At 42.7% G+C, this 27,792-nt stretch overlaps 1 protein-coding gene across 4 annotated transcripts; it reads right to left on the bottom strand.

Moving 5' to 3' along the window:
* LOC142582431 (acyl-CoA-binding domain-containing protein 5-like) lies at positions 1-27,792 on the bottom strand. 4 transcript variants are annotated; one of them, XM_075692140.1, is made up of 10 exons: positions 27,581-27,792; positions 26,529-26,658; positions 23,032-23,104; positions 22,684-22,722; positions 15,294-15,450; positions 11,672-11,749; positions 10,886-10,965; positions 9,941-10,214; positions 8,544-8,767; positions 1-6,438 (listed from the first exon to the last, which is right to left on the bottom strand). In XM_075692140.1, the coding sequence occupies exons 1-10, from the start codon at positions 27,639-27,641 to the stop codon at positions 6,304-6,306; spliced, it is 1,251 nt and encodes a 416-aa protein (XP_075548255.1). In that variant the 5' UTR covers positions 27,642-27,792; the 3' UTR covers positions 1-6,303. The 4 variants fall into 4 exon arrangements, with proteins under 4 accessions (XP_075548255.1, XP_075548257.1, XP_075548256.1 ...); XM_075692142.1 differs by having other exon boundaries at positions 8,544-8,761; XM_075692141.1 differs by having other exon boundaries at positions 10,886-10,962.

Below are 27,792 nucleotides of genomic sequence, written 5' to 3'. Positions count from 1 at the left end.
TCGCATAAAAACATCATTTATTAAAACAGCACATAGAGTACTACAGATATAAACCTCTGTACGATCAACAGAAAAAAGTCTAAACATACCATCCAAAAGATTGCAACTGAATCAAAGAGCATAACATACACATTTAAAAAAAATTGTTCAGAGGTTGCTATTCAGAAAGTACAGAGACTGAAATGCTGCATTTTGCCCCTCTAAACAGCAAAACTTAATATCCCCACTCTGCTGTCGTTTATTATTGAGCACAATTTCGTGTTAGTGCCTGTGCAAAGCAGGCATTTTCAGAAGGGCACTAGGCAAAAATAGACATTGCACCCATTTTTTTTACATAGTGCTCTATATATCCAACAACTTTTCAGTACATGACAAAGTACAAAAATGTTGCAAACGTTTGCATGGAATACACCACCTTGGACTACATGGGGGATGCTGAAGATAAAATAGTTAGTTGAAATGATTATACAGTCGACGTTTGTTAAAACAGACCATAATAACCCAGCAAAAGCCCCGTTATATTTGAAATCCGTTTTATATTAAATTAGGGCCACAGTATGTTGCAAAATGGCAGAACTTCACATAAACTGCTCTCTATTGTTCCATTGTTGGAACCCGGGGGCAGCCCTAAATAAATCAGTGGATTGAGGCTGTGGCAGGATATACAAGCAGACCAGCGACACAGTGTCTTGACGTCCACTGTTTTCCCGATGCTGGCTACTGATAGATGGCAGTTTCCCACATTAGAGCATTTCCATTCCATACAATGGCAAGATTTTCCTGTTGGCAAAAAAAAAAAAAAGAAAAGATGTGTTCAAGCAATACTTCTGCTGTTGCGGCCAGCTCCCTCGCACGTGCTGGCCATTTGGCCCAAGTGCATTGCTGCTGCCGATGGCACAAACGCTGGACCCAATAAAGTTTTTGTTTCTCTCTCTCTCTCTTACATAAAACAAAGGTTAGAATAAATTTGTGTCTTAATTTCGTCTCTGACAAGCGACGACCAATGTCAAACCTGTAGCATGAGTGAGAGCTATAGGCTGCAACTTGGAGCTCCATTTGGAAGCCGCTGAAATGTGCATGCTCAATCGAGAGCATCACACGCTACAGAATGTGCATGTTGCTAACAGCAGCATATCTTCTTTCATATGCTAATTGATGCGATAAGAAATTGAAGCATTCTCGAAATGATGCAGTTCGTGATAGTGCTTAAAACGCCATATGCTACGGCTTCAAAGTGAAGTGGGTTAGGCCTAGCAGCACCTGCTCTACACCAAGCCCATAGCAATGGGCCCCGGTGAGCCACTTGCTTGGTTGGCCCGAATACACTACGTTAATCAGCAGGGCATCATGCAGTTGCGGGAATCTTGCCCACTAGTGTTTTCCTTAAGAAAAATTTAATTTTGGCATGTATCACAAATAGCCGGAAATAGTTGCGTGCAGTCCACTGCTGCATGGATGCATCGCCTCAGCAAAATCTTATATATGCATCATGCATACAAATACTGTAAAAAAATTTGTCTGTAGTAGCAGAATTCCTTGCATTATTATAGGCTGACCAAACTAAGAGACAAGAACGGTTTGTTATACCCGGAAGTACATGCGAATCTGTTGCAATGGGCATGGACTGTACCACAGAATCTTGCTCAACAAATTCCTTTGCATCAGGTGAAGACAGCTCATATTTCCGTAGGTTTAATAAGCCATAATTGAAAGTGAATGCCCATCATTATTAGCCTCTAAATTGCTGCTACACCCAAGGAACCCTGCCACTCTTTTATGTCAGGTGACAATTCAATAGGGCCAACAAAGTAATTTTGGCGCAGTAACATTTTTTCCAAGCGAAGATCCAATAAGAACAGCTAAAGTGCATTTCATTTCACTGTCAGGTGCAATGCAACTTGCTTCTTAATAGCATTGAACACTCTAGACAAATTGCCGCAAATTACAGGAGCAGCTTGTTTTCCACATTTATAAAGTTGGCGGCATAACGAGTATATTACGTTTCCGTTATCTACTTGTCTGCAGAACCTGTTCTCTTGGCAACAATGGCATACTTGTCATTTTAGAACAGTACTCTCATTTCAACTTTACCTTTTGCCTTCAACGTACACAAATATACTCCAAGAAGCATACTCTTTCTTGCAGCTGCCATATTTCTACAAATCGCAAGCCAAGCATAAGCCATTTTCCACAAACTTTCACAGCATTCAGAAATAGTGCTATTGTTGGGCTCGTATAGCACTGCCTGAATGGCCATTTTGTGCGCAAGCAACTCAATCTCTCGGGCTTGTCAGTGCCACACAAACTCTCTTCATCTTGCACTTGCAAGACAGCTTGTCAAGGTAATAATGGGGTAAAAAATACACTGGAATGTCTTGGGCAATGAATAGAGCAAATATGAGACATGTCACTTCTGCACTCAGCGCAAGCTGCAGCGTTTTTTATGAACGCCAGAAGCATGCGGCTAAATATAACCCCACAACTTAACAAATGCCAGGGCAGCCTAAAATAGTGCAGTCGACACTAAGTTTATCATTTTCACAGAAGCAACAGTACTGACAGTAGTAGTCAAAGAGGCTGCTTGCCTCACAGCTTTTTACATTGCTAAGCAATCTTACTCCATTACTTTGCAGTTTTACTTCGTTAATCCACAAGGCTCGATGTGTTGCTATACAATATGCTGCTCCATAACAAGGCAGCACAATGAAAATGAGAGACAGATAGTCGCTTTAGGGATTGCCACATTCTCACATTTATGCTTAACTTCAAGTGCATTGTCAATATTGGGGTACCATATCATACATGCCTTTCCTATAGCCACTTGCATCAAAATCTGACACAAGTGTTGAGATAAGGTGCTTAACCTCGAAACTCCCCCATCCCAAGCTTTGACATGAAATTCTAGGCTTGAATAAGTACAGCTGAGGGTGACCACTTCAAACGTGGTTGCTAGAGTCCATCAGTTGTTCTTTCACATTGCTGGTATCTGGTCCCATACTACAGTTTATGCTAAACAAAGCTACAGTGAATAGGTCATTACGTAACCACTTTTGATTCGGAATGAGGTAACTATCTCCAAACAAAATTTTAAAAGTAATCGAGAGCAGTTATGCTATGGCTGTACTTTCGGACGGAATTGATTGTAGCATCACATAAAAGGGAAGCTTTCTAATGCTGTCATAACGCTTGTGCAGCTACCAAATGACACTTTTCAGCATAAGAAGCTATCATTAAAAGAAAGAAAAAAGCAATACACAGTGGAGAAAACAATTGAGATACATTTCTCAAGGGTGGGAAGGCCCAAAAATGCCCAAGTAATTTTGTAGTGACTTCAGCAGACGATTTCTAATTTTGGAGCAGTCTGTAGCACACACATCTCTTAATTAGAGCAGTCCAGAGCCTGCAAATTTCAATTTAGAGTGCTACTATATTGAAGTGGGGTAAGAGTCGCAAAACCTTTCATTCTGCAGCATTGCAGAAAGAGCAGCCTAGAGGCATTTTTCATACTATTTTTGTATTGAGTACTAGGAAAGTGATGAAAGTAGTTTTCAACAGAAGCTGTGAAGAAGCAAGGGTTAGTGAACATCACAGTGGTTTATCCCGAGATTTCTAAGCAATGTGACAGCAGCAACTATCTCAAACCAAGATTCTGCACATTACTTGACTTTGCTTTGCCATTCACTAGACTCGCTAGAAGTACCTAGACACTGGAGTTTACGTTGAATGATTGGGTGTAAGCCCTCCGAATAAACTAAAGGAGGCAACATTCCTCCTAATTAGACCTCTCCCTCTTCGAGACTCCTCGCCACAAGCACCTTCCCTTGCCGTGCACCCTCGCAATTAGCATTTTTTTATTGTGCCAAATGCGCTGCACAGCTATGCAATCAACACAATATCAGGATTTACTATCACCACGACCACGGGGCTGTGCATCACACTCAAGAGCAGCTGTCGTGGCGCCGGCTTGAGTCACAACAGAAAACAAGAAAACGAAAGGCGCAGCCGGCAGCATGCAGTCGCTCGTATGCATTTCTGTGGAAACAGCGTGAGCACAACCATGCGACTCCGCTCCACCAACAAAGGAGTCGCAGATAAGACCCAGACCTCCTAGCTTGCCCTCGCTCACTGGCTCAGACGGCAAGATAAAAGAATGTCGCTACCGTTAGTTTTATTCAGAGGGCCTAACTGGTTGTGGATGTTGGTACCCACTGATGGCCAGAATGAGAAAGTTACTTTTACGCACACTCCCGAGACCAACGACATAACGCCCTGCACTGTGCCGGCAATATTACGCTGATGCCTGCCAAAGCCCAAAGCTGCCAAAAGTTACACAGCACAGCACAATCTCGATCATTTTTCCACTTCGGCACAATTTGGTACAGCAATTTGCTTGGCACAATTGGCACACGATTCTTACCCGATTTCTCTATCAAAAGCAGTATGCATATGGTTCTCACTTCTCAACAAGACCTGCAAACCTTAACAGACACAGTTTAATTCCTTTTAAGGGACACAAAAGCAAATATTGAGTCAAGCTAGAGTGATAGACTACATGACTTACTGTAGCAGCAAACTAAATAACAAATGAAGACATTTTGATTAAATTTCCCCATGAATACAGCAATGCACATCAACACATCATCACAGTGCAAGACTTCTGTGCTCCACTAATTGTTTTAATTTCCATGCTCCAGTGCTATTTTCATCACCAGGCGAAAGGCACCTAGCGTCTTTCAATAGAGCAGTGTGAAGAAGTCACATTAGAGAGGCTTTAGGAAATTATTTTTTGTTTAATGGGAAAAGAAGTGACACAACCTGCATCTTCTTTCTCAAGTGTAATGCACTTTGATTATTATTACCACCTGCCATGTTTGCTCAGCCCTGTGGCCATCACACTGCAGCTTGTCACGAGGTCGAGGGTTCGATTCCTGGCCGCAATGGCAGCATTTTGACTGGGGTGAGACACAAGAACACTCGTGTACTTAGAGTTAGGTGCACTTTAGTGAGCCCCAGGTAGTCAAAATTAATTCGGAGCCTTCCAGTGCACCGTCTCTCAAAGCCTCGGAGTTGCTTTGGGAGAAGTTAAATCCCACGAGTCAACCAATTTTTATCCCCAATTCCTGACCACCCTTTACAAATTGTGGCTAGGACAAGGCACATGAGCGGGAGCCTACCTAATTATTCCGCATTTTTGAAATAGTGGTCCCACTCCTCTTTGATGTTCATGTCTTTTTTCTCCTTTAAGAAAGTCATGTTAACGACAATGACACACTTAATATATATTCAAACGCTAATCTACCAATATAGCTTGACTAATGTCCGGCTTTAATGTCCCTTTGAAATGAGATTCTGTACCACTTCTCAGCTAAAACTTTGAGCCAACCAGTACAGGAAAAGCACAAAGAACAATAACTTTCCTTAATTACTAACAAAATTACATTTCAGAATGCCTGCTTATAATGACAAGAAAATGTACAGTGTATACAAAAACTTGATGCTTACAGCATAGAGACAAGTCATTTACATATTGCACATACTCATAGAACCAAGGGTGATGCATTAATTAAGATAGCACATAAAGGCAACTAAAATGTTTTGTTGCTTCTGGATTTTGCGGCTTCTTGAGTCATTAATGCAATAAAAACAAACAAATTTTCTTGTAACAAGTCTCTAAAATATGTGCAGGCATATGTGGAGCTTGTGTATTACATAATCACTTTCACATGCTAATGCTTCAGGTGCTATGTCACCCCACAGTACGTCCAACTTCTTCCAAGTCAATTTGCAGGCATTAAGAAGAAGAAGAAAAAAAAAACTCAAAGATCGTTTTCAATGGAAAAGCACAATCAATTGCAGCGGACACATTAAATGATGCTGCTCCAACACCTCTCTTAACAACTACAAATTGCAGGATAGACATTGTGCTGACAATAGGAAGAAGCGGCGGTGCTTTCGCATACTTGTGGGCAATGCAACAGAAATACTATAATGCATTTAAAAGGTAAGGTATGCCGAAACGCAATTGTTTTTTTCAGTTTCAGAAGCCTCTTGCCTTATGCACCAGCATCAACACCTGCACGCAATGATTCCTGCCGCAAACAGCTGTACATTAGAGGTTTCACTGGCTGTGCCCATGCGAATACTCGCAGCACAAGATATGAACAAACCTACTATATAACCAGTGCACATGAAAACTGCACCAGAATCTGGAACATTAATTAAAGAGTCGGCCTTTTGTGTGAAAGGAATGCCAATCTCTTTTGTTCATGAGTGTTGCATCCGTTTAGGCTTCAAATACAGCATTCATCTAAGATGTCTGCGCCTCCGATGGCTGAAGATGTAGAAGGCAAGCTGAAACACCACAGGCCAGGCAAACAAGAGCACCAGGACGTGTGGTGCAACACCTCCAAAGAGCCACCAGCGCTGGCTTTGTGGTGCCTGCCGAGACAAGATAAATGCCAGTTAGCCGAGGGCACTGGTTAGTGTTTCGTAATGGTGCTCCAACGTTGGCAAATTCAACCATCAATTAAGAACTTGAACTTCATCAATCAGCATATGAACTCAAAATTAAACTCCCATGCTGACTGTAAACATGAAAATGGGGTGCCTGATGCCTTCAACGCCAATATACAGGTGAACCCACTTACAACAATACCAGTTTTAACAATTCTTGGGGTATAATAACGAGCAGCCACGGCACCGTGAACTTTTGTGTGTGTTCTATGTCAAAAAAAAATCTGTTGAGATTTAGCGCTAAGTGCTAGAGAAATCGATCAGCATTACATCTCAGCTCTTTGAGGTGCCAGATCTATGATTTAAACAGTGTTTACCATAATGTTCAGGAGCTCACTCGAAACACAACCTGCCTCTTCGAGGAGCAAAGTGCACCTGGTGGTGGTCTTCCATCCCATTTCTACCTCTACTACGTGACTGGCTTCTCACACTTCACACATATACAGTCAAACCTCGATATATCGAAGAGCGCGGTGATCGCGAAATAGCTCGATATAGCCAGAATTCTATATACAAGATTCTGTAAAAAACGCATAAAAAACTTCTGCAAATTGATCAATGATCAGGGATCGTTGTTCGGAGGGCGCATTCAATTGTGGCGCGCAATTGATCTAGGCCGCGTCGACTTTGTCAGCCGCGTGAAGTCGGCGCGGCCTAGGCCAATCGCGCACTACGAACAACGATCCTCGACTGCGCCCCAAACGTGGCACAGTAAATACGCACTTGAAGCTTCACACAATGTTTTTATTTATTTGGCTGAAAGTACTGCAGCAGTGTAGCCTGCTTGCTTCTTATTGGCAGCCGCATGCATGCTTAAACACAGACTCCTTAACATAGTCTAAACGATCCACAAGCGATAGGCCAGTGCCCTCGATTGCGCCACAGTAGCGGCGTACAAGGGCCAAAGCAGCTACAGCACCAGTTGAAGTCAGGAGCGGGCCAACATAAGCACTTGCGGGATCAACCTCGGCAGCGCCTTAGTTTGGCCGCTATTTCTGCTGCGATCTCCAGGTCCGTCAATTGAAGCATTTTGAAACACTGTCAATAACAAAGCAATAAGTGGCCCCTGCCAAGGTGAGCGAGTCCAGTGAGCGTGTGCTGTCGCGCGTCTTTGTGGATGCAAACCGCCAGTCCCCGCGAGGCGCTGCATGCAGTGCGGCACCGAGGAGAGTCAGTGCAGCAAATGCAATGCGTCGTTGAAATTGTCGAACTAGCCAAGCTGCCACGTGCGTATGCTGCTACGTTCAAGCGCCCTTGGTGCGATCGCAGTAGTTGGGAATGCCCATCATGCCACCGCTATCTTCGAGGGTGTTGCGAGAAAGCTCAACCCCTGTCAACAGAGCACACGTGGTCTGGGCTGGTGGAGTTCGATATATCCATTTTACGTCCGACACCGTTCAAACAAAAAAATTTAAAATGCATGTGATTTTCCAGGTGACATAGAAAGTGTTCGATAGACGAAATAATTCGATATATTCGTGTTCGATATATTGAGGTTTGACTGTACTTTCTTTTCCACTTTGACGCTCCTAATGCTTAACACATTACTAAACCTCTTGGTAAAATGTTCCCATGCCGTGTTATTGGTTATAACAATTACCGTACAGACTCGTGCAATGGCTGCACTCTTCTTTTTTTTTTAGGATTTTTGACGAGGTGCAGACTAAACCATCTTAGTCAAAATGGTACCAGCGCAGCCGGCGACTTGTGCACACTCCGGATGTACCAATGCATCGGAGGTCAACGCTCAACTCTCGCCATCTAGTAGCGGCATGCGGAAGTACGTAGGGCGGGAAAATTTGCCAACGCACGTGCATGGCATCGGAGCACCAAACACGACTGCTTCTCCAATGGAAAGCTTTATTTCCAAATTTCAGGCTGCCAGGTTGGGGGGGTGCAGCCCTTACAGAAATGTGCATGGTAAATCTGGCTACTGGTTGAACCCTTGCCTGGCTATCAAATTTCGCAATACTGACCGTGCCACTGCCAGGAAAAACTAAGAGGAGGGGAGGGGTCACCCGGTGGCCTACCTTGGCATGCTGCAGTAGTGTCTCGAGTACCTCGAGGCGTGCCACTACCTCGTCCATGGTTTGCTGCAGCCGTAGCACAGCCACTGCGAGCTGCTCGCTCACTTCCAGGGCAAGCTGGGGCCGGCCACCACTGCCACCACCACTGCCCATGCCACCTGTTGCACCAGGCAATCGCCCGGCCGACCGCGTAGGCCACGCAGGCCCTTCGGCTCCACCATCTGCTTCTGCAAGCGCGGGTAACGGCCCTCAAGCCACGACAACACAAGAACAGAATCCATCGTCACTATCACAGACCATTATGGGTTCAAGTCTGCTATCTGTGACCATGTGCTGCCTCATTAGCTATGTTTCTTTTTCTTTTTCTATTGCCACTCCTCTTTGTAATGGCTGTATGGCCTTGAGAGTAAATAAATGAAATGAAATGAAACAGGAAGCCAGGGTGTCGAACCGAAAACTCCTTTTGGGTGCGGTTTTGGTTCAGGATTCTGCATATTTTTCAGTTCAGTTCAGGTTGAACTCCAGAAGAAAAATACAGTTCGAACTGGTTCGAACCAGTTCATTAGGATTTATACAATTTAGATTTAGGGAGAATGAAAAGATTTAGAAAACAATGTTTTTACACCTTACCAGCAAATTTATTTCAATGAAAGATTATTTCTTCCCTTACATGATGCAGACGGACTTATATCTGGTGTCTTGACATTGTGCAAGAAATTGAATACACTGTCACAGTAGGCATGCAAGCATACTGTAATTTGTTTTCAAAGGCCATAAGGCCCAAAGCGTTTTATTTAGTTGCGCCTGAAAGCTGCTCTGCACTTGACTGCATTTCGCTTGTTGAGGTTGAGGGACCAGTGAACAAATAGTATATTAAGATTTGGTAACGGCACACAACCTTGTGTGACAGTTGTTGCTTTTACAAAGGACGTTGTGTTCTGTACAGCCTGCAATTGGGTTCTAACGACACATTCATGCAAGTTACGTTCTTCAGAAAGCTGAAACGTGGACACCGTCTCATATTTTTGTGTTTGAATTTATGCACCTATCCTGTTACGAGTTTCTATGCTTTTTGTACTTTGCTGTGTAGTTAATTTAGATCAATTACTTTATGACCGTGGCACTGCTTTTAGGGTGCAGTGGCACCCAGGAAGCTGCTACCGAAGTTGAGTTTCTCCTAGTTGTCTCATTTCGGGGAGCTACAACAAACTAGACTGTAGGCCTCATATCATTCCAAGTACATGTACAATGCAGAACACTTACACCACACTGAAAATTCCTTGGAGTTCTAAACAAAATATTTATTTCTTAATCACGTACGCATCTGCAGCCAAATTCATGTAGCTTCATGCACCTGATGACCACAGGTGACGGTGTTATTGCAATTAAATGCCACTCGCCTCGACGACGATGCGATCGGGGCAGGCGTCCAGCCCCAGGCCCAGACCTGGGCAGTGGTGCACCCCTGTGAGGGTTGTCGTCGCCACCTCCCCGCACAAAGGCCAGCTCCCCATTGGGTTTTTTTGACCCATCCGGGTAGAAAGCCCAAAGCTGGCTCTTGCTGTCTTGCACCAAGACCCGGTCTGAGCCGTTCATGAGGGCCTCGTTCACTGCAGTGGCCACCATGCCCGAGGCCTCTTGCTCCCGTGGCTCGGGTGATCCACTCTCATCCTCCTGGTTTCACATACACGAAACTTTGTTATATATACTGCAGGCCTTGGTAAGGCCCCACCAGGAGTGCAGAAGTAAAACAAATATACTATTAACTGCACGTTGAACCTCTGATGGAGACAACAAAAGAATAAATTGCATTGTGGCTAAAGCATTACAAATATGTACTTGATAAGGGGTTGCTCACAAAAAGTCAAATTAGAAAGGATGAGAAACATTCAAAGAGAAAACGTGGGACTCATATGTCCCATTATCTCAGTTCTTCAAGCAAATCTATAACAGTGTGGCTACATGGTTCGCAGAAGTTCTTGCAGAAAAAGAATCCAAGAATTTTTCAGAATTTCTGGGGTATAAATCTTGCATATTATAAAATTGCATAAACCATTACCTTAATCAATGATTTCTACTGACAAGTGACTGTACTTTCTGTTCCATTTGTTGTTGGTTTATGCCTGTTATGACATGCCAATATGTATTTGGTTTATTATTCTGTGATGACAGTGGTACAAGTGTAGTCCCTTGCCACTGCCTACATACAGGTGGTAGGAACCTCGTCAAGCCTTAACCAGTTGTTTTCCTGCCTCCTCCATCACAATGTTTAAACATCAAAATAGATCATCATTATTATTAAAAAGGAACAATGAAGTTAAATTTACTGCAAGGACAACACTCACGTCTCCCATGTGGTCATAGGTGTCTGAAAATTCCTCCTCATCACTCTCGAAGTCAGATCCATGGCCATTAAGTCCTCCTGCTTGAGAACATAGCAGTGGAATACAAAAAATACTTTTTTCAAATATGAACGCATCATGTTCAACACACAAAAGAAAGCACACAGCTCAACAATGAGTCTAAGTCCCTACGAGATCAAAGCAGAACAGTGTGATGCAAGGACCAAGGGAGGCGGCCTGCCTAAATATAAAACAAAAGCGGCTTACAATATTGAGTTATTTGGCTACTTCCTCATTGAGGCACACAAGTACTTTTGCCTAAGCACTATTTTCATGTGTTTCATGTGTTATGTGCTTTCGTATAATACTGCTTCTGCCATACCAATGCAGCTGTAATGTTGTCACTGCTAAATCTGGCAACAGTCCACCTTTAGCATTAGCTCAAGGTAATCTTGTTGCGACTGCCTCAGATAAACCAATAAAGGAAAGAAATAAATAACAAGAGGGATGTCATTATATGTAGGAACAGCAACAGTAGTATCAACATTAACTTGTGGAAAAAGTATGCACCATTCAGCTGCACTGTCTTGTGCACATCACCAAAGTGCCCATAAGAATATACAATGAGAATTTGAGATCCACAGTCCTAAAATATCACTGGAGCTTCCCTTCAGGGTGTTTACTGTTGCCCTTAACAAGTGTACTTCATCAGAGCACAGAACAAATAATATGGCCAAGCGGCCGAACTGCTGAGTTTCGATCCTCAATAACCAGGCACAAGATTTTTACCTGCTGCTTTACGTTCTGGTTTCTCTTCACTCTGTTTTTTGTCTGCCTTAGAGTACAATGGCTGCTCCTGCTCTGGAGCTAGGAATAAAAAGAAAACACACAAAGCCATTAGTGCAGCTTTCGTGTGCATGATAAGTCACCACAAAAAAAAAACAAGCAAATACAAGGGAAGGGGGCCTAAGACAAAATTTAAAGAAACAAGACCTGCGCAAAAATTATGCAGATCACACACATTGTGGGAATCAATGCATGCGAAGCTTTTTGTGCTGGTTGCTTTGCTTGACAATAATTAGTGATGATGTTGAGGGGGAAAGCTTAATTTCTTCAACTAAATGTTTAGTCTAGCACGAGAGTGGCGAGTTGATGTTAAACATTACCTTGTGTGCACCACTGCTGTTTGTCTGCGTAGTACATAGAGCACATAGGGAGAGGTGTTGCGTTTGCTTCAGGCGTTCTTGTATGCCATGTTTCATAACCTCTGAGAGGGTTGAGCACTGTCATTGCCTCACATAACACATCGCAGCATGGCAGAAGTATTAAACTTGAATTGGATTATGGGGCTGTACGTGGCAAAACGACAATCGGGATTATGAGGCAAGCCGTAGTCTCAGACTCTGAATTAATTATGACACTGCAACATTATTTAATGTGTCCCAAAATCTAAGTGCACATGCATTTTTTATTTCGCCCCCGTTGAAATGCGACTGCTGCGGTTGGGATCAAATATGCGACCTCTAGCAATGCTATAGCCACAAAGCTACTGCGGCGGGCACAGGGGTGTTGATTTGAAGGTTGACCGCTTCCATAGTGTCACCTGAACCCTGCGGTGCACTTTAATTAATGTGTCACTGCTTCTGCACGCCCTGTGTAATTTGTCCACTCGACATATTTGCGTGGCGTTTGTTTTTCAGAAATAGTAGGAACATTGTGTACTGTACCATGAACTTAAGCTTATCCACTTTCCCCACTGTCGTACAGTAGTAGGGTTTCTTTGCCTCCTCATGTTAGCCCTTTTCCCCAATTGTGTGGGAACTGCCTCTTCTCCTCCCTCCTCTCTACAGTTCTATCTACGTCCCCTCTGGGCTCGCACGTTAGTAGAAAGGAAAGCGCTGCAGTTTCTGCAATGCATTTGAGGGGGATCACGGATAATTACAGCTGTCAAGAGGCTAATGTGGCAATGCCCAGGGAGCTCCAGAGGGCATTGTGCACATACGACACGGTGGGGTCCAAACGAGTTTCTCGCATTTCCTTTCCGACTCGCTCCTGCCACATACACACGCGCTGCTGTGTGGCACACCCCGCCCCCCGACAAGGTGTGCCAGACAGCAGCAGCAATGAGAAAGTCGAAGGAAGAGGCAAAGAAAGCTTCGGTTTTAAAATGGTTCAATTCAGACAAGAAACCAGCAGTTTAAAACAAGCACTTTTAAAAAGAAAACACAAAAAAACAAAATGTAAAGCTGCTCCCCACTTTGCATATTCCCACAGAACTGCTTTGCCATATTTCAGTGTTTCGTTACTTCAAGTTCCGGATAAATTCAACCTCACTTTGAGATATGCTTACCTTCCCATTAGCTCAGATGGTAGAGCAACTGCCCCAGAAGGCGTTAGTCTTGAGTTCAATCCCTGAACTAAGACAAACTTTTCTTCAACTACAATGCTTTCTTTCAGAGCAACTCATATAGTTTGCCAAGAGAATGCAACAAGAAAATGTAAAAACTGTTCCTGTCATTACATTGCCACAAAAGTAGCAATGTACATTTGCCACAAAAGTACATTTCACCTTGTACTGACACAAGGAGCCAACACACACACACACACACACACACACACACACACACACACACACACACACACACACACACACACACACACACACACACACACACACACACACACAAAAGTCAATGTACCCACTTGCTAAAATGTCTACATTCAACTCCATCTGAAAAAGTTCAGTGAATGAAAATTCCATTGCGTTGGTGGCTTTCTTTTTTCTTTACCTGAACATGCTGCATTCGCCACGTTTTTTAATCACTGCTTTTAGCATGCATAGTAAAGCTTTCATTCAAAGATTGTCACATTTAGCAGTGCCCTTAAACTTGAGTGTTGAATGTAGCTGAACACGAATTCTGGATCTGATGTCAAATTTCTCATTCCTGTTGAACCACGGCAGAATACAAAAAAAACAAAGCACGGACTGTTTCATTTATTAGACACAGCTAAATTTAGAATTAAACTCAAAGGACAACTGGGTCTACATCAAATAAAATGTTCCAGAAATATAAAAGCAGCCTTGTGAGCTATCCATCAAAACAGCTTTGTAGAACCAATAAAATAAGGAAACCACAGAATGGCAGCAAATTGCTGGCATTACACTCATTTTTTTTCGTTTTAACTCTTCCAGGGTCGATTTTTTGCCCCTTTGCAACCACCCAGGGTCGATCTTCTTTATTGCAGATTTAAATTTTTCAGAGGGACCTATTTCCCCCAAAAAAATTACTCTAATTTTTTTTAGGGTGAGTGTAAAGTAAGAAAAAATTATTTTGTGTTGGTACATTTGTACAGTTTATTCATGAATAACAACAATAAAAATAGGAAATGAACTTATAAGAATTAAAAACTTGATGCATTGTTATACACATTATTCAAAGGCTTAGAAAAATGCGCACACAAGAATATTTCGCAAGTCTCAAATGTTCCTCCTCTTTCTAATATTTACATCCATAGCGTAATCAAACTGTGTAGGTGAGCGCACTCAAGAAAACTGTGTGGTTGTGCACCCGTCAGAAAAGGAAAACCTGCGACAAACTACAGCTAATCCTTCCTTCATCTTATCGCCAACCAGAGGCAATTAGTTTTCGCGAGTCTCCATAAAAGGAAACACATGCACAACGGCATCCTTCATATGGCACCCCTGTGAACAAAAACAAGCGAGCAACAGGTGGTCACCCTTTGAACGATTAGTAACGAGACAGTCATCAGTTTTACAAGGCCAAGAAGCCAAAGCTGCTTGCGGAACAATACCCAAACTAACCGCCACGTGCCCGCATGCGTGCCTGCCAATACCACGAGTGGTAGTAGATGCGCCGGAGCAAACCAACCACGCAACGAAAACTGAGAGAAAGAGGCACGAGAAAAAAATTCTTGGTATCCCCACATAGTGGCAGTACATGCCAGACAAGAAAAAGTTTGGAAATTGGCGTGCTTCTTAAACATACAGACGGCGCCGTAGATACACGGCATCAACAATTTTGGACTTGTTTACGGCGCCATATATTTACGTCAATGAACCTGAAAGAGTTAATTGGAGGGTTTAGCATACCAAAGCTGCACAGTAGGCTATGAGGGACGCTGTTGTGAAAGATTACCTATTAATTTTGACCACCTGGAGTTCTTTAACATACACTCATAGCATAGTACACAAGCATTGTAGCATTCCACCCTATTCAAATGTGGTTACCATGGTCAGGAACCAAACCTGCGATCTCATGCTAAACAGCAGCATGCTATAGCCACTGAGACACCATAGCGAGTGTTAATTAAATGACCAGCTAACTAATCACCTGTGGAGGCTGCACAGCTGACGAAGCTGTGGGACTTTCCTGATTTAATATGTGCTTACCTTCGATTGTCTCTATGTCATCTTCAGAATCCCGATTACCGTTCACTTTGGCCTGTGGCAACATAGCAGCCATCTGAGGTGGCACAGAGTCAAACAAGGGGCCAAGAAGATCCACAAACTTGGCCACATGGTCAGTGTACGACATTGCCTCGACAATCTGAAAGGAGGAATAATAAAATGAAGAAGACATAGCAGGAAAACTTAGTCTACAAAGTAGGAAGACTCAAGGATTATGGAGGTCAAAATTCAGCTTTCCTTGGAGAGGCACACATAAATCCTTACAGAGATTCTTAGAGAGACAGCTGTTAAGGGCACTTTCTCCAGCATTTGTAGCATCTGTCACCAATATAATCTCTGCACTATAATAACAGTAAGAAAGCATGACTTAGAACAGGTTAAGAAACACCCTGCTTTCATGATGAGTCTGTACTACAATAGAAACTACCTAACTAACCTCGCATGAAGTCATGCAGATATGCCAGAATCATTCGAACTTCACAATGTATACAGTCGACTTCTATTAATTTGACCTTGACAGGACCAACAAAATTTATCGAATTATCTGGTGAGTCATATTCAACAAGATACAGGGGAAAAAAAAAACACAACACACCACTGATTCATTTGGCAGTAATTGCTCGAGTTAACATGCCTCGGAATCAAAGGTGCGCCAATTTTATATGTGTCAGAAGTAGAAACCTAACATAGAAATGACTTAAAGCTTCTAACCAAAGGGGAAATCTAATGTGCACCTTTTTTTTAGAATGGCAGCCAGTTTTCTAAAGTCAGCATTGGTGCAAAGGCGGTTTTAGTTTCATATCCGATTTTACCGCACAGGAAACTTTCAGCCCACTTTCCTTGCAACATGGAAAGTGCCTGTTAGAACTGGGTAAATACCGTATCAGATGTTGTGAACTACCGTTATTGCTTGAAAATGTTCTACAGGCAGGGCCAAAAATATACATTTTTACAGTGAAGCTGTTGAGGGCTACTTCCTCCAGGATCGTGCCCATGTGTCGACACAAAGCTCAAGCCTTCTCCTCCAGCATCTGCGTCAGACGCCACCTGCCATTTTTGTCTCCAGTTTCTCGCGAATGCTTTGTAGCTCTCAATCTAATGTAGGTATCTTGGAAAAAACCATGCTGTAATTTGACGCTAAGACAACTCTATCATTATGCCAAGTTTCATTTACTTGTCATAACTAGTTCACAGTGAAGTTGTAAGCATTACAGAATTCCCATCTGCTGTCAATACATGGGCATCTACAGAGGGAGTATGGTTACAGAAAACAGCTGTAACTCTTGTTTTATTGAAACTATCACGAAACAAATTATATGACAATTGGCCGCTAAGACGACTCTCACATTACGCCGAGTTTCATATGCTTTTCATAATTACATAGTACACAGTGAAGTTGTAAATATCGTGGAATTCGAGTCTGCCAAGCAGTGGTACTTGCACACATCCCTGCTTCATAAAAGAATAACAATAAATCACTCCACAGTCAAAAGATGTACAGTCGAACCCACTTTTAACGATACCAGTTTTAACAATATATCAGCTATAGCAATGAGAAGCTGCTGCACCGTCAACTTTTGTATGTTTTCCCTGGCGAAATAACCCGCTTACTGAAATGCCCCGATGCCGCATTATCGGTTATAACGATGAAGTTTGTCTGCTGCGTGTCCAAGCCGAAAGGTAGTGAAATGCGAAATCCTTGAAAAGGAAAAAAAGAAAACGAGAAATTTGAGCCGCTGCACGATGGGCCGCTGCTCCAACAGCAGCCGTGCACTCATTTTCTAGCCATCTCCGCGTGCCTCCCTCCCATCGCCCTTCCACCCCTCCGAGCACAAATGGGCTGCACGCCACAGCTCTATGCCGCCCCACCCTCCGAAACACGAATGGACCGCGTCAACTGCTCTGCTCACATGTTGCTTGCTGGCTCCTCATTCAGCGCAGTCCTGCAAACAGTTTAATCGCTCGCGCCTGTCTTCGTTGTTTGCGTAGAAATCGTTCCTCGCCGTGCAGTTTCTCGCTGCTGAAACAGAAGATGGCTAATTCACCTGCTGATCACCGGCAATGCACGATGTTGCCGGTGAAAAGAAAGCGCATGGCTGTAGATTTGGAAACTAAGTACCTCTAACCGATGATGCGATCATTGCAACCGTGCTTGCATCAGATAGCGACGGCAGCGATGACGTGGTAGGGCAGGCTGCCCAATGAGGCGATCATCGCGAATGTGCTTGTATCAGATAGCGACGGCAGCGATGACGCGGTAGAGCAGGCTGCCCAATGAGGTGATCGTCGCGAATGTGCTCGCATCAAATAGCGACAGCAGCGATGACGCGGTAGGGCAGGCTGCCGCGGTAGGACAGGGAAGGGGTTGGTGGGGAGGGGCACTGGCCTTCCCGCCATCATAGTTTTCTCACAATAGCTCTGCCATCCCCCTATTTAGATTTTTTCATGCAACCCGGTTAAAACAATGGAATTTTCGTGGCACCCAAATATTGTTATAAGTGGGTTTCGACTGTATTTGTTGTCTGTGTCCTTCAATAATAATAATAATAATAAGAATAATAATAATAATAATAATAATAATAATAGTAGTAGTAGTAGTAGTAGTAATAATAACACCTAAATATACATAGGTGCGTCGAATGAGGTAAAACACACCACAGCTTTGCTGCTTGTCTTTCTTCACAGTGTGGAAGGGCTGATGATTTTGATGGTAGATGACCAGTGTTCCACACATTCACTGCCCCCTAAGCTCCACCGAGACAGAGGTTGCCACTACAGGGGTCATTATTGGGGCCACCATATGGGTCAGGTGTGTGTGTGCAGACTTGTCAAGTCTGAATTACGAGGCGAATGCGATTTTAGGATCGATATAGCAAACGTTTGGGCCCATAGATATGCATGGGCACTGGCCAGGACTTCTGGCCGGGATCACATTAACTGAAAAATCGAATTAACCGGGGCCAAATTAACTAGGGGTGTGTGAATATTTGAAACTTTCAAATAACAAATCAAATACTGTTCTATTTGATTCAGTTTTCGAATTGAATAGTCACTATTCAGAAGTGCAAATATTTTCTTATTTTAGGAAGTCAACTGTGCCCAATTAAACATCAAATTGGAGCAAATGTACTCCAAGATTTTTACGTCCGGAGTGCATAGTAAAGACATAAAACCCGAGAACTTGTGTAGTGGAGCAGGCTACGTCGCTTAGGTAGCCATACCTTAAAGGCTATACAGCAATCATTCATACCCTCTGAAGAGTCGTGTGCCTGCGAATAAACTTTTTGATTGCTCCTAATGCTACATTTGGGGTTTTAATAACACATTATAACACACTATGTAATAATGACAGAAACTTGCTAACTTTAAAAATACTAGGATGTGAGTGTTATTTTATATTAAGTGTGACAACGGCTGTTCAATATTTGAACTATTCGATTTGTATTTGATTCGGTCTCAAAAAACACCATTCAGACACCTCTAGAATTAACCTAATGTCTACTGTATTAGTGCCTTGATCTGCCAAAAACAAATTCTTGCAGCTAAACAACCTAAACTCCACTATGTCTAGTAGAATATCTGCTAAAATGTCAACATTGTTCACCTGTTCGATCACATTGTACTTGTTCACTTCATTTAAGAGGTTTTAGTAACAGGCTGCTAACAGGGTAATGAAGTTTACTACACTTAGCTGCAAAAACTCCACAACACAATGGCTTTCTTTCGTTATTTTCAGAATGCATTGCCTAGTGATGTTAACAATTCACTTCTGTAAAGTTTCCCTTCATGTTGAATGACAAAGGATGAAGTATATGACAGCTTTCAAGCAATACAGTCATGTGGGATGTAAAGCCACTGAGCAGCATCTGGTACGAGTTATAACACAAGCAGAAAGACAGAACGCTTTTAAAGAAACAGGAAGCATGTCAAGCATGCAGCCAGAAACACTTAAAAGAGGAGTGCCAGCTAGCACCAGCCAAGTAACTTCAGGATAAGAAAGCATAGATAAAAGCATGAATGGAACAGAATGAGTGTGTTCCACATAACGATGTGGAATGCTGGAATTCTCTACCATCCCAACAGGTGTGGTGGTGAAACAGCAAAGCAACAGATGTCTTTTCAGCCAGCAAAGGATGCCAGCATCTAATGGTCCATGTAATGCATCTATGCCACTTGTCTTTGTGAAGGCTGGTGGTGCAATATAATATTAATACAATACATTCTGCGGTTTTACATGCTAAAAGCATGAATTGTTTATGATGCGCACCTTAAAGGGCCCCAGCCATCTTGAGCTGACAAGCGCAGAGCATACAATGCACACCAACGATTGTGTTTACAAAGAATTACATCACTACGCGCTACAGAAACGCTTGAAATTTCAATATGAACGCTGTTTCCCCCTGCACTCGCGGCGACTCCGCCCGGAGAGGAACGGTGATGTAGTCGGGCTCCTGCACCTATGTAATCGCATCCGCAGTGTGACGTAGCTGGTGGTGACACGCGACTTCGAGAATTATTCAAGGCAACATCTGTTATTAGTGTGATCTGTTGCTTGAATTGACGAGTTGAGGTTTAGAGATATAATACAACACACAAACAGAATGTCTGCGTGTTCTTTTGTTTTACTTCGCACCGAAGCAAGAGCGATGTATTTCTGTTTCCTCTGCTTGTTCCCACAGTTGTGCAGTCACATGCAAAGGTATTGAAACTTTTATTTCTGAATGTGTTACAGCACGTGATCATACTCTGCGATGCGCTTGTTCTTGCCTCAGTATTCGTGTAGCACTGAATTATACCGCTAGTCATGTGTCCTTGTGCACAGTGCACAAAATCGTGTGCTGCGCAAAACGAACACAGCTCGTGCGCAACGCTGCCAGCGGATAAACCAGCAGAAGTGTGCATCATTGGAAAAAAAAAAAAAAAAAGCAAAGGCGGGGCCCGTGACGTATGTGTCACGCGATCTTCGAGGTCCGGCATGGGAGACCGCAGAGAAGGAATTTCGTTTGCAAAGGCTAGACAAGGCGAGTGGAGAGGGAGTCTGCAGTGGAGTCTGCCTGCTGAAATCATGGTTTCACGGCACTGAAATATTTCTATGTTGGCTATTAATGAGCGAATGTGAAAATTTTTTTACGGCAGAACGCTCCTTGGAGGACATGTAACAACTTCCAGCGTATAACCAAAATTTGCTATGGGGCCTGGTGAGGGGCCCTTTAATAGGGATTCCGGGTTAATTTGGCCACCTGAGGTTTAATGTGCATCTAAATCTAAGCACACGAACGTTTATGCATTTCATTGGCTGATGGTGTGCAATGTGTAATCAACTCAGCAAGGCGAGACTTGCGCAGTTGTCACTGCTGCCACAGACCAGATTTGCAGCACAGATGTGCTTACACAGTGCCACTTTCTAGGCTTCTCTACTTGAGCTTTTTGTACTTTTCAATGCAAGATAACCAAATTTGAGCACTGGTTTCTGTAGGTGTTTTAATGGGTTCCTGTCACAGTTTGGTTCTTATGATACACTGTGGTCAAACAAGAGGTTTAAAACTGGGTGAGATGGTTCAAGTTCATTGTGACAGCAGCGCAGAGGATGGACATAAAGGGACTTGTCCAGTGCGCTTCCTTTTCTCTGTGTTGCCGTCGCCTTTGCACTGTCATCATAATGAACTAAAACAAAGGATGTCTCTGAAGCCGATATTTTGACATGGGCATTTGCCTTTATCAGGGCAACAATCCCTCTGGGTTTTTTTTTGTTTTTTTTTGTTTTCAAAGCGTTTCCAACATTCCTTACACTGCTGGTAACCAGCAGCAAAACACGTCTCCTGCCGCCTCAGTAACACAAAAAAATATCCTCCTCCCGCTTTTAGCATTTCAACTTCTCTACACACCATGTAATTCTCCTCCCCCACCGGAGGTGGGGCAGAGTGAGCTACACATAAACATTGCCAAAGAACATGGCTGTTGATCTGACAAAAACAATCCCCTCGTCAAAACTTTGGTGCCAGTGACATCCCTTGTTCCACCACTGTTCATTTAAGTTATCATCATCCTGTGTACCTCTACCTTGTTAAGTTCTTGTCGTCACTTGAGGTTGTAACAATTCAATTTTCGTCACTTGAGGTTGTAACAATTCAATTTTACGTGTACACCAAACCTCCATACCTCATGAACTTCCGAGTTGGAAGTAGTATTCAATATTTCTTTATGCACTGTGGTTTTCTCTATGGGCAAAAACAATTACAAGTTATGAACTAAAATAGCACAGCTGGACAAAGCCTGTCACCACCCTTACGGCAACAGTGGCTTCAAGGCATCTTAGCAAAACTTTCATTAATGAAGCTAAGAGAGAGTGAGTGGTTAGCTCAACCTATACTATAGAAGTGTTGCAGATGAAAGCAAAGATAATAAGAAATGTGTAAATATACAACAGGCGACTCAAAAGTGGTGAAGCCAACAAAGATAAAAGGTTGCCAGCAGTGCCCATGCTGGTACAGTAACAGAAATTATCAGTAACAGCAGTTTAGCTTTAGCTTGGCTGATCAAATGCATGTGCTGCAGGAGTTGGAATGTTGTGTGCCATGTTGTACATCCTACTGTGTGTTTACGCCTCCATGAATAATAACTTGTGAAACTATATATTGCTGCACTGCCGAGCAGACTCCTCTTTTTAAGTGTTTCTTGCAGCTCAGTTCCCAGCAAGATGCTCACTGGTGCACTTAGCACACAATCACTGAAAGCACCTAAAGATGATCATGCGCAAGGAAATGAGGCTCACAAAGTTTGCACCAGACACCAAGCGTGCACGTGAGTGTAGAGAACCAGTAACTGTGCTCAAACATGCTAAATTCAAGACTGCTCTTCATGCACAGTGGGGATCAAAAGAAAACAACATAAGCTTTGAGATGCAAAGATGGAACAAGGTTAGTTCTGCCCATCCTTCTGCTTGTCGAGGCCCTTGTGCCTTTACTGCGAGGATTAGCCAGAAGCACCTTGAAAGCACATGGCAATGAAATGTTAGTAAAAGTAATACAGTATTTTAAAGAACATGCTTCTGCCATCATTTCAAAATGACTCAGGGAACCTTTTTTTTCTTTAATTTAACTGACTTGCCAAACAACAGGAACAAGCACAAGAAAGCCTTTGGAAAACACTGGACTGGTGATGTCATGTGTTTGATATTCCATTTTGTCCATCTTCCTGTTGGGCTACAAGCCTTTACTCAGTACAAGCTTAAAAGGTTTCAATGCCTTATTTCAGGCCTAAACCTCTGACTGCAGCAAACTTCAGTCTTTGAGTGCTCAGCACCACAATGCTTCTTCTGTCTCTTACATTTTTAAGGTTTAACTTTTAATGTTCCCCAAGTGCACAATCATACCTGCTCCTCTGTGGCATTTTCTTGACACTTTTTAACAACCTGAAAATAAAACAAACAAAAAACAAAAACCAAAATAATAGAATACAAGAGAAACAAAATTGTAGACAGTAACACGAGGAATGCATGCAAGGCTTAAGGGATTTTTGAAACATATATAACAACAAAACTAAATCAAAGAGCAAACAAAAGGGTGCATGCAAGAACTGAGGAGAGTGCAGGGACACAATGCACAACACTGAGGCACTAAACAAGCTGCTAAGCAGCAAGGCATGTATAAATGGTGCGCAAAGTAACATGACTGCTCCAAATACTGGCAGTCCTGACAGCACTGCATCAAGTTAGCAATACCTTGACAAGTTCCTCTACATATTTTTCCATAGCCTCTTGTTTTGACATGTCGCCAAGCTTCATCCAAGCATCCCTGCAAGTGGCGAAGCAGAAAGTCACTCGAGTTTTAGGAAATGCTTAAACTTTACCTCGGCATTTAGGGCATTGTGTTTGGTTACAAATTAACATAAAGAAGCCTTCTGTGCAGATAAAACCAGTGGTTAGCAACCTTCTGCAGAAGCCTTCAATATTTTTTTGTGTTCTTATTAATAGATAAATTTATCAACCTTTCAATTAACTTTTTGTCCATGAAGTCAATACAATGTTTGTAATGTCATTTGAAAGCATCGCTTTCAGCTATTTGTGATGGATTACCATTCATGCTCTTAAAAAAAAAAAATGGACACCTTGCAAAATCCCACACAAAAAGAGAGAGTTGTGTGCCACAGCAAATTTTCTTTTACATGCAGCAAAATTAACTATGCACAAGATATTGTCTCAGAAACAACAGAAAGTGATCTTCAAATGTGCTCTGCAAACCTTGCATTGACATTGCAGCCATAAAGTTGAATAATTAGAAAGTTTGGTAATTCAGCACTGCTAATTAGTTAAGAACAAAAAATATACTGGCCTGCTAAATCGATACAGTTGCTTGCATCTTAACAGAAGGCTTTGCTTTCTATTTAAAACATGTTCCGTGTTGGCTGGGACAACCATACAAGACCTGAATAAGGTCCTGCGCAAGCAGCTACACAAACATTAAACAAAACTGCAGACCTTTATTTCTTTGTTTTCATTCTCATATGCACATGTCGCTTTGATTTAATTAGTTAGCAAATGGGCCGCACGAGCAGGGCACTTATTTCACAAATAGTCAGGAAAACAGCGTGACCAGTTCTACGCTTTTAAGTGGATATGGGCTTGCTAAATATGTCGCCTTATAATTATTTTTCACTTGGTTGTCTTCTTTTTACCTTGTTGGCATTCAAGCTTCTGTAATCCAGAAAAAGAAAATGATGATTTGATTAACATTCATGCATCCTCTTGCATGGTCAAGCTTCAAGGTAGAGAGTAGAGCATTTATTCAGACCTGTAACTCCCATTGGAAAAGATGACCAAAGTGAAAGCTATTCTCATCACTCTTTGGCCACTAAAGGGCCTAGCAAGCCTGTAAGTCTAACAAAAGTGAAAATGATGGCTTCCAGTCACATGTCATGCTTGTTGCGAAAGTGTGGATTTTAATGAATTGAGTCGTCAAGCTTCAAAGATTTATTTTGCATGAAAGCATTCACAGTGATGACAGTTTTTGGTGCTATGGGCATCTCTCTGAAATGAACCTGCAGCATCAAGGAATTGCGACAGGAGTAAACTGCCATCAGCTCTGAAATGTCTATTCAATGTACATGGTCCTTATTATCTAGCATTTTCATACACTAGTGAGTTTACTACTCGCATCTTGTATATATTTAAAATCATCAAAAAAATTCATTACAAAATGTCATTTTCTTAAAGGAGTTCTAAATTTTTGGCCGGCACCAACCTTCTCCCTACATTGGCCAGTGGGGGAAATGCCACCCACTGCTCCGGCTTGTGACCCACTCATGTGAGAGGCAATTCGGCGGTTAGAATGGTCTAATTATTCATAACTACTTGCAATTTCTTTTTTGCTGCTATCCTCCTGTGTTCCTTTATCATGTAGGGAAATTTTTGAAAGAAATGTACAACTTGAGAAAATCGCATTCTTGTAGTGTGCTGTTCTCAAAAATCCTGTAGAAAACCGGACTTCAGGAGGCGCCATCGCACCGCGAATTGTGAGAGTTTCTATTGCTCTGCGTTGAGGCAACACTGCAATCTTGTTACCGTCATAAAGCCGCCGCCTTGATTCCATTGTAAAGGGATCAGAGGTTCAAGTGGCCATAGTGTCTTATTTAAGTGTGCAAAAATAATAGCAAGGAGTGGAAAAACAACCGTCTTGATTCGTTTATATTCTGTAATGTGCACAAAGCAGGCACATTACAAAAACACCATCGGCAACAGCTTCACTGTACATCCACTTTCACAAGGTGGAATGGAGGCTACTTTTTATTACAAGTTCAACCTTTTCTATTGCATAAGCAAAATCCTTGAAGGCAGTCAGTGCAAGAGAATGCTAACAAGTTCAGCACAATGGCTTAATGACATAGCTTTTATAAATTTTATGTTTACATAGCAACAATGTTGGGAACTATACTGCATTTCTTACATACCAGCCAACATAGATGAAGCTATGCTACGCAAGTAGTGCTGACCTAGAAGTCTCAGTACATGTTTTTCACAATGGAATTGTTTTTTGATCAGCGACACTTTCTACAGAATAATTGCTTCATATGCTACAACTACAACTTGTGGGCATAAACTTACGTTATATCACACACTATCGGTGCATGTTTGTGCTGCCAGTGTGTATGCAGTGTACAAAGTATGTTTTGGCCGTGAGCACAAGCAGTGCACTGTGGTCGCCGGTCACAGAATTGTGTCACTTTGCTTGTTAGGTGGTTTAACAGATCATGTGAAGCCAATGGACGCAGCTTGCCACCATGCTGTTCCAATAATACAGTGGCACTGCCAGAGATTTCGGAAGAGGAGGGGGCAGTCACTACCCCCTCTTTCCCTGAGGTCGATACAGTATCAGTCTCCCTCCACAACCCTCTCTCTCTCTGTCTGTCTGTGTCTGTGTGTGTGCGTGTGTGGTCATTCTCCACAGAACAATAAGACCATCACTCTTACAACAAAGAAAAATGTGTGTGGCTGCTTCAGCCAGACAGTTACTTTTTTGTCAATTTTCCTTCAATAAAGCTTTTCTCTCTACGCTGTTCTGTAATCACTATGTGCCTGTCGCACGTCTCGTGAGAGGAGATACATGAGTGTGGCGCAAGTCTGTACTTACATACGAGACATCGGCATACACACCTGGAGGGAGAAGCAAGGTGGAGGAACTTGTATTTTCCCTTGAAGAATGCCTCAACACTGACCATGAACAAAGTTAGGATACTCTGTTCCCTCTTTATTACACCTCCCCACATTCATCAGAAAATTGATGTCTTGCCTAAGCCACTGCATTTATAGGTTGACATCTGTAATGCCTTCCATCTAATATTGAAGTACTATCTTGCATCATAAAAGCATGAGGCTTAATATTACATTGAATTACATGATCCATACCTAGATGTACTATTTTCTTTTATTTTGCGAATGCAGGCACTGAGAGCATTGCCTGCTATATATAATACTAAGCCTGTTGGATTACATTTAGTTAAATGGTCAGTTAAAAAGCTAGGAGAAGTCTTAGGATACAGTAATGTGATGATCGCGTGAATTATTCACTTCAGAGCAAAGCATGCTCATGTGCCTTAAAGTAGACTTATGGGCATTTAGTCCACACCAGTCTTAGAAAGGATAACAAAAATAATCTATAATAAACAATTTCATCAGCCTTATTGAAAGCAGTGTTTTTTCTAAAAGGAAATCCAACTCAATACCATTTTGCATTGCCTACGATGTCCCAGAATCTCGGCTTGGGCACTTTGCATTCTGCTACGGATCCTAGTGTTGCTTGCTTGTAGTAGGCATAGAACTTGAGCTGAAGTTCGTGTGAAGGCTGAAATGATCCTGCAAAGAACGAGATTGCACAGTCCAGTGAGTGCTACAAGTAGTGCAATGAATGGTTACCAAACATACAATGTGTAAAATCTGTAGAGCTGCAATATTCAATTACCGCAGCGGTGTCCAGTCGCTCGAATGACGCTAAACGCGGAAATTGACAAAGCACACAGAGTACGACCTTCTATACAACCTGAACATTTCCTAGCTTAGCCCTGGGAAACCTTCTGCCTGTCGGACACGTACAAAACCTAGATATTCGGGCTGTCTCATGCGCACGAGAGTCTTGCGTAGCCCGCCAAATTGATGGAATTTCCTGCATTCAAAGAATGAAATGTCGCAAGCGTGTCATTAAACGTCGAGCGATTGTTCGCACGGGGCCTCCTTTGTTCTGTGGCTAATAAGCGGCGCACTATTTCTTAGGAAAACAGCTTTCATTACTTCGGGCCTTTCGAAGTCAGCAATGCAAAACGAAGCAAGGGCACATTTTTGGTTTTAGTTACCGAGAATTATCACGTCAACATCAATGCAGTCTCCATTTATACCAGCCATGCGCATGGTATTCATTATGAAAGAGCGGCCATGAAAAGGATATAAAGATAGATAGAAAACGACCGAAGTGCCAGATGCGGTGCAAGGACAGTGATTTGCGCGATAGAGAGCTTCAAGGAAACCGGCTTCAAACTAGTGACGCCACGGGTAGATATTACGATTTTCCTCGTTCCAACGCACACATCTTCACAGCCAGCTGTAGCATGCTGTAAGCTCGTAGCCTGCACGCTGAATGCAAGTGTTCCGGAGCACGAACGGACTCCTTTCAGTATACGTACCGCTCTTTCAGCAGTTCTCTTGCTATTGGTTTAGTTTTTATCAATGCCTCAACGACAGGTTCTAAATGGGTTACTCGCGAAAGACCATCGTGTTTACTTGCCATTCTTTGGTAGACCACGGATCACCTCAACAGCCGCGTTGAATCTTTCTTCCGTTGTCATAGTGGTGAACGGAAGCTACAAGATGCAAAACAATCGAGCATGAGGAATGTTTACATGCAGCCAGGCACTAGTTGCCTTGAATTCGTTCACTGCGTTAGCGACTTCCTTGTCATCTTTCCTCTCCTCTGGCCGATCGTTGCGCCAGCTGGTG

The sequence above is a fragment of the Dermacentor variabilis genome, chromosome 5 (assembly GCF_050947875.1).
Source record: "Dermacentor variabilis isolate Ectoservices chromosome 5, ASM5094787v1, whole genome shotgun sequence".
In the NCBI taxonomy this organism is placed as follows: domain Eukaryota; kingdom Metazoa; phylum Arthropoda; class Arachnida; order Ixodida; family Ixodidae; genus Dermacentor; species Dermacentor variabilis.
This window is presented reverse-complemented; position numbering and strand designations above follow the sequence as displayed.